Source organism: Bos javanicus, chromosome 25, assembly GCF_032452875.1.
Source record: "Bos javanicus breed banteng chromosome 25, ARS-OSU_banteng_1.0, whole genome shotgun sequence".
In the NCBI taxonomy this organism is placed as follows: domain Eukaryota; kingdom Metazoa; phylum Chordata; class Mammalia; order Artiodactyla; family Bovidae; genus Bos; species Bos javanicus.
Genome location: NC_083892.1, coordinates 20,044,323 through 20,055,697, shown reverse-complemented (window position 1 = coordinate 20,055,697; position 11,375 = coordinate 20,044,323). Strand labels below are relative to the sequence as shown.

The 11,375-nt window shown below is 40.7% G+C and overlaps 1 protein-coding gene across 6 annotated transcripts in view; it reads right to left on the bottom strand.

Annotated features, from left to right (window-relative positions):
- Positions 1 to 1,496: 1,496 nt before the first annotated feature.
- LOC133238373 (transmembrane protein 180-like) overlaps positions 1,497 to 11,375 on the bottom strand; it is a 42,187-nt gene continuing 32,308 nt past the window's right edge. For all 6 annotated transcript variants that reach the window (XM_061401400.1, XM_061401396.1, XM_061401399.1 and 3 more), the window contains one exon: positions 1,497 to 1,763. In XM_061401400.1, coding sequence (XP_061257384.1) covers positions 1,625 to 1,763 — 139 coding nt within the window. In that variant the 3' untranslated portion in view covers positions 1,497 to 1,624. The remainder of the gene's footprint in view (positions 1,764 to 11,375) is intronic.

The window sequence follows — 11,375 nt, the reverse complement described above, 5'->3', positions numbered from 1 at the left end:
CAATTAATCAAAGAGGTTGCTCATGTCGTGGCTGACTGAGTGCAGTTCTGAAGTGTGTCTTCATTATTTGTTTTGTCTTACTCATTAACATAAACAAAATATAAAACAATATTTAGGTTGGAACTACACTCCTTGGTTAATGACATGGGTGACTTTTTTTGGAATTGAATGATAATCAAGCATTTATCCATAGTTTTGATTTCATGATTTTTGTTGCCAATTATAGAAACTTCTAATGGAATATGGAATTTGAAAGAAATAGCAAGTTATGGGACTTCCCTAACAGTGCAGTGGTTCAGCCTCGGTTCTTCCATTGCAGGGAATACAGGTTCAATCCCTGGTAAGGGAGCCGAGATCCTGCATGACTCACCCTGTGGCCAAAAAATTAGGAAAAAGAAAAAGAAATAGCAAGTCATGCTGAAATTATAGGTAGATGGAATTTCCAAAAAAGGAGTCATGTTTTATGATGATTTGTAAGTCATATACTGTACATATTTTTATCAGTAAAATTTATAATAAAATGACATATGTATATATGCTTACTTTTTTTCCCATAGAGCCAATCATTAAGCATTTCTATCACATCAGTGTGTCCCAATGTCTCATGCTGGGCCACTTTTCACTCCTGGATGAGAGAATCTAGACAGGCACACAGAGTTCGAGTCAGTTAGATGAAGGTGGGTGACTGAACTGAAATTTCTGGTTCTCAGCCAGTTGAGAGAGAGAAGAGAAGACAGAGAGACAATGAGAGAGAAAAGACTGAAGGTGACAGAAACAATCAAAGGCACCCTGACTCTCCCCTCTAGTCCTGTTTTATTTCCTGTCCCAGATGCCCATGAATTTATCTACTGCATCCTTACCGGAAACCTCTCTTTAAGACAGCTGAATTCCTGCCTCTTCACAACCAAAAGCTCTGCAACCAAGACAGTGAACCACATAAATCTGGACTATATGAGTCCTCTAATCCTGGTCCCTGAGTTTCCCAAATCTGATGACTATTAATCACAGGGAATCTACAGACAATGGTGATAAAGTATTACTTAATGAAAAGGCGGGGCATGTATCACTAATAAAATCAGTCAAATAAGCAATATGGGGCTTTAAAAAAAATAAAAGAAAGTGGCACACATAGTCAGGTAAGTTCTGGGAGACCCAAAGCAACTTATAAAGCAATTCAGGGGTAAGGAGTGAAAGGTTGTGTTCAGGCAGTGAGACCACTTGGAAACGACCAACTTAATTCATATTTAACGTTCTTTTAAAAATGTTTATTTATTTATTTGGCTATGCTGGGTCTTAGTTGTGGCATGCAAAATTTTTTAGTTGTGGCATGTGGAATCTTAAGTCGCAGGACATAGAATCTACTTCCCTGACCAGGGATCGAACCCAGACCCCCTGCATTGGGAGCACAGAGTCTTAGCCAGTGGACCACCAGGGAAGTCCCCATATTTAACATTCTTATTATGGAGTCAAAAACTTCTACATTTGATGGACTTTTATTTGTTTGTTTGTTTTATTTTTTTCCTAAACAAATCAGAGGTTATAAAGAACAGTTTTGCCCTCTGGCATAATGTAACTCTATGAAAACAAGCAACTGAAGTTCATTTGACTCTTGTAATGGCTGGTGTCACCCCCAGAAGGCCCCTGTGTAGTCTGTCTTCTTCCTGATGGAGAATGGGCTCCAAACCAGGATCTGAATTGCTGCGATGCCCAGTGGGACCAGGCAAATCAAATTAAACATGGCCTCATGAAGATCTAAGATTGTACTGAGAGGGAAAAAAATATTGAAACACAGTTAGTTTCTCCAGTGGCTTCTTTTCTTATTAACTCAAAGCTATACAACAAGAAGTTTCAGAGAAGTTTTGATATCTATTGAGTCCATTTAAAAAGTAAATGTAATTTTATCAAATAATTTTGATTCTTTCAAATAACTGAATAAGTAAATAATCCCTACCTTCCGGTTGGTTATACCAGGGGAGGCTGATACATACTCCTTTGATCACAATGCCTGCGGAGAAGTGCTGTGGCCACAGTGAAGGGCCCCACACTGGGCGCAGGAAGACAGAGGTGGAGGTGGTACAATGCATATGTGTATCTACATACTCATATCACTTTCGTCTTGAAATCACCATCCAGAGAGTTTCAAAGAGGCAGGAGCTGGGCATTCATTTTTATTACTAAACTGACTTCCCTTCTACACAATTTGAGATTATGAGAGGAAACCAGGCTTAATAATAATATTAAGAAATGACACAACTTTTTCTGCCAAGGACTTCATTAAGCCCAAGATGCCTATGGTTCTCATCATTTATTAAGCCCAATATGCCTATTATATTTAGTAGATCATACTTTTTCATTCAAATCATACACAGCAAAAGAGGCCTCCTGGTTATTTGGGGGCTGATTATATGGTTTGCAGCTTCTCTTTGGTTACTTGGGCTATCTAAAACAGCACCTCATTAATTCAGCCAATTGAGGAGATAAGTGGAAAGGTCAAACTATATGGTACAAGAAAAGGAGGTGGTTTGTTATATTTCATACCAGAATCAGTTGATATTACCAGAACCTATTGATATTACCAGAACCTATGTATCATTCACTCATTTAAAAAATAGGTATTGTGTGATTATTAATGTGCTAGGCATTGGGTTCAGGACTGGTTATCCAATGGTGCAAAACTGAGTTTCTACTTCATGGAGCCCACCTCCCAGTTCTGTAGATAGACCTTAATCAAGTCATCATAAATAAGATTGACTTACCCATGATTACAAATGAAGAAAAAATGCTGAGATGAAAAAAAGCAAAGTATTAGATAAGAGCTCATAGTCAGAGCATTTGCAGGTAGAGTCTGGAGAAGGTTCTCCCAGGGAAGTGGGATTTGAGCTGAGTCCTGAAGAATAAGTAGATATTAACTAGAAGACCTCTGAGTAGAATCATGGGAAAACATCCAAGCATTGCTACCTCCACCTCTAAAGGCCACAGGCAGGAAAGTCTTGGGCACTCTGGACTGGATTGTGTTTGCTTCCTATTACTGCTTCACAAAACCACTCTTCACCTTGAGTCCTACTCAATCCAAGAATTCATGACTATGACTTTCCCATTCTTTGCTCCTCTGCTGTTACTTTCTGGGCTCTGAGACAATCACAAAGACGTGGGCCATCAACTGGACTTCCCAACACATGCTGACTGTAGCCTCTAGAAGTAACAGAGGAGCCCATAATGCTGTCAGGATGCAATTACATTTCTGCTCCACCCAGACTATCGATGGAAAGCTTCATTTCTAGGTGCACATGGGGTTTTGTCTTCCTAGCATTTCTTCCTTTAAGAAAAATCTTCTGCCCTCTTCCACAGTAAGCCTGTTTCAGTCCTGAAGATTCACTGGATGTCGACTACCCTGCTCCCATCCCAATGTCAGGCATACACCGAGACCTGGTCAGAGTCAGGCTATAGCTACTGTCTCAGGAATGCACATGTGACTCATGCAAAGCCTTTCAGGGTCCAGCTCGGAGCTTCTGCTGTGCTACTGGGACAAATGTTTCCTCTAGGATCTGAGTCTGTAAGCCCATGTAAACCTGGGGTTACCTTGCTGCCACGTGGTAAAAGTTTGCACTCAACACAGAGGGAAAGTCACGGGCAGAGAAACAGATTCCTAACATCATTTGAGTACTACTTACACAAAGCCCAGCTCTGTCTGACTTTTCAATTATATGAGCTGGTAAGTTCCTTTTTCATTTGATCTTACTTCCACTGAGTTTCTGTCACTTGCAGCTAAACTGGCCTGAAAATTGTATCTTTACCATTGGCACGTATGTCCAAATTACCATAATTTGGCCTCCGACCACTATAGGGATGGGATTCAGTAATTTCTAATTGGTCATTACTAAGAAAGACACAGGAGGTTTGAAAGACTGATCACGGATTTCGAGAATGAGAAGACAAGGTCATGACGATACTTTTGAACTTGATGTAGATATGTAGAAACATGATGCTTCTCTCCCCACCTTTGACTACTCACTGACTGGAACCACAAGACAGACCAGATCGGGGGACTGGGTCAACAGTGGGTGCAAGATGCCAAAAAGTAAGGGAAAATCAGGTTCCACGTTGTTAGTATTGTTGTTCAGTCACTAAGTCATGTCTGCCTCTTTTCAACTCCATGGACTATAGCCAGCCAGGCTCCTCTATCCGTAAGATTTCCCAAGCAAGAATATTGGAGTGGGTTGCCATTTGCTTCACCAAGGGAATCTTCCAGAACCAGGAATTGAACTTGCATCTTCTGCCTTGGCAGATTCTTTACCACTGAAGCCACCAGGGAAGACCAAGTTCCACTTTGTCACAGGCTAAATCACACACTTCTTAAACACAGAGAAAAAGAAAGGAAGTGGCCTAATCAAGACCTTTAGTGAACAAAAAAACCACAGAACCATGACCATGAACTGCTAGTCAAGGAATTATACAGTATGTGCTCAAAGCCCAGTGTTTCATGAAAAGACTGATTTCTGCTTGGCTGAGGCACCTGTGTGCTTTTTATCTGAGTGCTTAACAATAGGACCCATTGTCCTTCTGCATTCTCTAGTTATAGCAGATTCCAGTTTCAGAAATATCAAGAAATTAGATTCCAGCTGATATGGGTTCTCTCTGGGAGATTTCTGATCTTAAAGACAGAATTGTCTTTTTCTCTTTTTTTCCAGGGTGAGAGGAGGCGTAGAGAACATCTGTGATAATCTGCAGGCGCAAAGCCTCCAGTGAGTGTGCTGACAACATTACAGGGAGAGAGCTGTAGGCTGGAAGTTCAAGGGAAGGCAGCAGAATGAACATTTAAATGACTAAGGTAGTTTGATAAATACCATGTTGTAGTCTAACCCCCAATGCTTTCAAGGCTGACACCATTATTACTGAAGCTGCAACCATTTTCATTTCCATATTACTTCACTGAATCACTTGATGCTCTTCAAAAATTTCCTTGATCTTACTGCTCTTTTCTTAAGATTTCCTCTTTCTTTTAAGATGTTATTCTAATCTGGGAGAGATGCCCATGATTTAGAGAATTTCTTTTCCTCTTTCACATTGCATACCCTCTACTGGGATACGGATGAACTTAGAGAATAGCAAGGAGAGATAAGAAGGGCTTCTTAAGCCAATACAAAGAAATAGAGGGGAACAATAGAATGGGGGGAAAAAAGAGATCTCTTCAAGAAAATTGAAGATTCCAAGGGAATATTTCATGCAAGGATAGCACCATAAAGGATGGAAACAGTAAGGACCTAATAGACGAGGAAGAGATTAAGAAGAGGTGGCAAGAATACACAGAACTATACAAAAAAGGTTTTAATGACCCAGATAACCACAATGGTGTGGTCATTCATCTAGAGTCCAGATATCCTCGAATGTGAAGTCAAATGGGCCTTTAGGAAGCATTACCATGAACAAAGCCAGTGGACATGATGGAATTCTAGCTGAACTATTTCAAATCCTAAATGATGATGCTTTTAAACTGCTGCCTTCAATATGCCAGCAAATTTGGAAAACTCAGCAGTGGCCACAGGACTGGAAAAGATCAGTTTTCATTCCAACTCCAAGGAAGGGCAATTCCAAAGGATGTTCAAACTACCATACAACTGTGCTCATTTCACATGCTAGCAAGGTAATGCTCAAAATCCTTCAAGCTAGGCTTCAACAGTATGTGAGCCAAGAACTTCAGATGTTCAAGCTGGATTTAGAAAAGGCAGAGGAACCAGAGATCAAATTGCCAAGGGAAAGCAAAGGAATTCCAGAAAAATATCTACTCTTCCTTCATTAATTATGCTAAAGCCTTTGACTGTGTGGATCACAACAAACTGGAAAATTCTTAAAGAGATGAGAATATCAAACCACCTTACCTGTCTCCTGAGAAGCCTGTATGCAGGACAAGAAACAACAGTTAGAACCAGATTTGGAACAATGGACTGCTCCAAAATTGGGAAAGGAGCACGTCAAGACTATATTGTCACCCTGCTTATTTAACATATATGCAGAGCTCATCATTCGAAATACCAAGCTGGATGAATCACAAGCTGGAATCAAGGTTGCTGGAAGAAATATCAACAACCTCAGATATGCAGGTGATAGCACTCTAATGGCAGAAAGTAAGGAGGAAAGAGCCTCTTGATGAAAATGAAAGAGGAGAGGGGAAAAGCTGGCTTAAAACTCAGCATTCAGAAAACTAAGATCATGACATCTGGTCCTATCACTTCATGGCAAATTTTTGAAGGGGAAAAAGTTGAAACAAAGACAAATTTTTATTTTCCTGGACTCCAAAGAAGGCTGACGGTGACTGCAGACAGTGACTGCAGCCTTGAAATTAAAAGACACTTTCTCCTTGGAGGGAAAGCTATGACAAACCTGAAAGTGAAAATTATTCTCACAGCCGTGTCCGACTCTTTGCCACCCCATGGACTGTAGCCCACCGGGCTCCTCTCTGTCCATGGAGTTCTCCATGGCAAGAATACTGGAGTGGGTTGCCATTTCCTTCTCCAGAGGATCTTCCCGACCCAGGGATCGAACCTGGCTCTCCTGCATTGGAGGCAGATTCTTTACCAACTGAGCTACTAGGGAAACCTAGACAGTGTATTGAAAACAGAGATATCACTTTGCCGACAGCAGTCTGTATAGTCAAAGCTATGGTTTTTCCAGTAGTCATGTACGGATGTGAGAGTTGGACAATAAAGAAGGCTGAGTGCTGAAGAACTGATGCTTTCAAATTGTAGTGCTAAAGAAGACTCTTGGGAAGGAGATCAAACCAGTAAATCCTAAAGGACATCAACCGTGAATATTCATTACGAATGATGCTGAAGCTGAAGCTCCAGTACTTTGGCCACCTGATGCAAAGAGCTGACTCAGTAGAAAAGACCCTGCTGCTGGGAAAGACTGAGGGCAGGAGGAGAAGGGGACGACAGAAGATGAGATGGTTGGATGGCATCACTGACTCAATGGGCATGAGTTTGAGCAAACTCTGGGAGATAGTGATGGACAGAGAAGCCTGGCATGCTGCCGTTTATGGGGTTGCAAAGAGTCAGACATGACTTAGTGACTCAACAGCAGCAGAGTGACCAGTTGGCCTTTTTATGCTTTCAGAAAGTCAGTTCCAGCCTTAACATTTTTAAATGAATCTCTGGTAGAAAAATAATACTGAAGCTCTGCTTATAATTACATTCACTCAAATATTTATTGCTCACTTATTGATTTAGGTTCTTACAATGTAGAGTAAATAAATCAATAATGATTCTTACTTTCAACAAAGTTTATGTTCTAGTGGAGGCAAAGAGACGATAAATATATTTATCTTATAATAAGAACCTTTGCTTATGGCAAAATGTTTGCACCCAATTTTCTCTCACAATGACCTACTTTTGAAAGAAAAATATCTACCTGCAGCTTATTACATTCTAAAATATTACTGTCTGGTATCTTAGCTTACTTTCTTAGCTTAGCTTTCCTTGCTAAACAATTTGTAAATTCAGCTCTGTAGGTAAAGGGGTTCACAAAAGTCATCCTGTCACCTCCAAACCTATCACACTGGGGCTCTTCCACATCTGAAAACTAAAGCAAAGTGGGCCTCCTTTCCACTCTCCTTTTCTGCTATCAATATAAGCTCAAAAATGTATACAATTAGAAATGTTGTTTCCCAATTGGATCAATGAAATATGTTGATGGCTAGTAGTGTAGAAATAAACATCTCTTGTTAAAGAAGTTGATATCAAAAGCAGTGTTGTGAGTGCTCCTACAAAGAAGTAGGAGCCCAGGATGGAAAAGCCCAAAGAAACCTAACTATGGTTTCTGTGGCCATACAGTCTTTTGAATTAGGGTCCAGAATACCTGAGTCCACGTGAGCTATTACTTCCTCAAGAAGAAATTTCTCCTTTCTAGGGTGATTCATAGGGTCTCAAAGAGTCAGACACAACTGAAGCAGCTTAGCACACTCACAGGGTCAGCCTGATGAGCCCCTTGTAAGAAGAGTGAGGGCATAACACGCAGGGCAGACGTTCTGTGTGCCAGGCCCTGTTTGTCATTTTTCTCTTATTGCTACTGGTTTTCACAATAACCCTGAAGAAGACACTAAGGCTTAGCCAGGTTTATTACATCACCCAACATTCCACAGCTGTTTGGAGCTGAGATTTTTATCTAGATTTAAACTAAAAATCTCTCCAGGGGAAAAAAAAGGTATTTATAATATAAATTTATGATAAGGGAAAAAAACCCTCATTTTTGAAGGAGAAAGTCATATACTCTCTGCAGAAATGAATTCAGAAACTCTTGTGAAGAGACAACCGTCTACAACAAATATCAAGAACAAGAAAGAATAGCTCGAGAAGGACCTCCCTGGGTCCAGTGGTTAAGAATCTGCCTTCCAATGCAAGGGACGCAGGTTCAATCCCTGGTTGGGTGACTAAGATCCCACATGCCGTGGGGCAGCTAAGCCCATGCACTGCAACTGGAGAAGCCAGTGTGCTGCAGCTACTCAAACGACTGAGCCTGTGTGCTCTAGAGCCCACGCTCCACAGGAGAAGCCCAGGGACCACACGGGGGAAAGTCAAGCACTGCCACAAGAAGCCCTTGAGTCACAACAACAGAAGCCCACGTGCCACAGCCAGAGAAAGCCTGTGCACAACAAAGACCCACTACAGCCAAAAGGTTAAAAAGAGGAACTTGGTGGATCACACCAGTCAGAATGGCTGCTATCCCAAAGTCTACAAGCAGTAAGTGCTGGAGAGGGTGTGGAGAAAAGGGAACCCTCTACGCTGTTGGTGGGAATGCAAACTAGTACAGCCACTATGGAGAACAGTGTGGAGATTCCTTAAAAAACTGGAAATAGAACTGCCTTATGACCCAGTGATCCCACTGCTGGGCATACACATGGAGGAAACCAGAATTGAAAGAGACACGCATACCCCAATGTTCATCGCAGCACTGTTTATAATAGCCAGGACATGGAAGCAACCTAGATGTCCATCAGCAGACGAATGGATAAGAAAGCTGTGGTACATATACACATGGAGTATTACTCAGCCATTAAAAAGAATACATTTGAATCAGTTCGAATGAGGTGGATGAAACTGGAGCCTCTTATACAGAGTGAAGTAAGCCAGAAAGAAAAACACCAATACAGTATACTAACACATACATATGGAATTTAGAAAGAAGGTAACAATAATCCTGTATGCGAGACAGCAAAAGAGACACAGATGTATAGAACAGTCTTTTGGACTCTGTGGGAGAGGGTGAGGGCGGGATGATATGGGAGAATGGCACTGAAACATGTATAATATCATATATGAAACGAATCACCAGTACAGGTTCGATGCATGATACAGGATGCTCGGGGCTGGTGCACTGGGATGACCCAGAGGGATGGTATGGGGAGGGAGGTGGAAGGGGGGTTCAGGATGGGGAACACGTGTACACCCATGGTGGATTCATGCTGATGTATGGCAAAACCAATACAATATTGTAAAGTAATTAGCCTCCAATTAAAATAAATAAATTTATATTAAAAAAAAGGATTTAACTTCTGATACACCTGTTTTTCTTTGCCAGAGGTTGGAGGCTATTGTTAACGTTTCCAACTATAAAGACTAAATGGAAAAAAATAAGATCATAATATTTCTCCAAAGAAAAATCTTTAGTGTTGGTTATATCCTCCTTAGGACATAATCTTGTCCTCAGGCGGTCCCTTTGCAATGAAACATTATGACCCTTATTTATAGAGGAAGAGAAGTAAGCCATAGGGAAAAAAATCAACACAACATTGATAATTCCGTGGCAAAACACAGGATATATATTATTATGGTCCTATGAAATTCCAGATAGAAATTTCCTACACAAAAATTTTCACATCACAGCCTCATTTCTGACACTATTAATAAAGTTTTTCAGCTTCAATTAGAATCTTTTGGGCAAAATATTACAAATAATTTAGAATGCTACAAGTGCTCACATGTTCATCACAGGTGGAATATGGACTTACTATAAGAAGCTCATTAAAAACTGATTATCCCAGGACTTCCCTGGTGGTCCAGTGGCTAAGACTCTGCACTCTCAATGCAGGGGAGCCAGGTGTGATCCCTGGTAAGGGAACTAGATTCCACATGCCGCAAGTAAAAAGTGTTCCTACATGCTGCTTCAAAGATCCCATATGTAGCACGTAATACTTGGTGCAGCCAAATAATAAACATTTCTTAAATTCTAAAAAAAAAAAGACTGATTATCCCAATATTCTTTCTAGCAACCCCAACGAACATACATGCTTATATGTGCGTGCATGCTCAGTCATGTCTGACTCTTAGCAACCACACGACTGTAGCCCACCAGGCTCCTCTGTCCATGGGATTATCCTGGCAAGAATACCGGAGTGGGTTGCCATTTCCTTTTCCAGGGGATCTTCCCAAGCCAGGGATCGAACCCACATCTCCTGCGGCTCCTACATTGCCAGGTGGATTCTTTACCACTGAGCCACCTGGGAAGCCCATATCCTTATATGTACACAGTTCATATCAACAACTGTAAGATATTTTGTATATATTTTAATCTTTTGTTCCCAAACAGACAGTGATGGGGAAGGTGAAAGTCATGTCTCACCAAAGTACAAAATTTGAGGCTCTGAACACATGGAGAGTTCTAAATTGCTGAGTATTTCTAGCTCTCCTAGTGATACTATAGCAAGATGCATAAACTCCTCAGAGAAAGGGCTATTTTTTTTCCTTTTTAGTCCTCTGTGCTTCATCAATAGCCTCATAAAGCAAGAATATGTAAAACTTTAATAAAGAAATTCACAATAAGCATATCATAACTACAACAGAATCAACAGTATAACATAGTTTTGATACTTTGAGAGAACAAAATCCACCAGAACCAAGTATAATACATAAGACTAGTTCATTTCTACCCTAGGTAACTTAATCTTTAACACTAAATAAGACTACTGATTTCATCCTAATATGAAACAGAAATCAGGAGAGATTCATGCCCAAGGATCTCCAGGCTGTCACTATGGTAAATCTCTATGGCAAGTATTTGTTTTCAAAAAACAGTTTTAAAATTGATTCTAATGATTAACTACATATAGTTAAATACCAAGAATGCTTTTGTTATTTAAAAAACATAGGGTTGAGACGCAGGTATAGAGAACAGACTTGTGGCCACAGTGGGGGAAGGAGACAGTGAGACGAGTGGAGAAAGTAGCATAGACATATATACACTAGCATGTGTCAAACAGATAGCTTGTGAGAAGCTGCTGTGTAACACAGGGAGCCCAGCCAGATGCTTTCTGATGATCTAAGGGTGGGCTGGTGGGAGGGGAGGGAGGCTCAAGAGGGAGGTGGCATAGGTATAATTATGGCTGA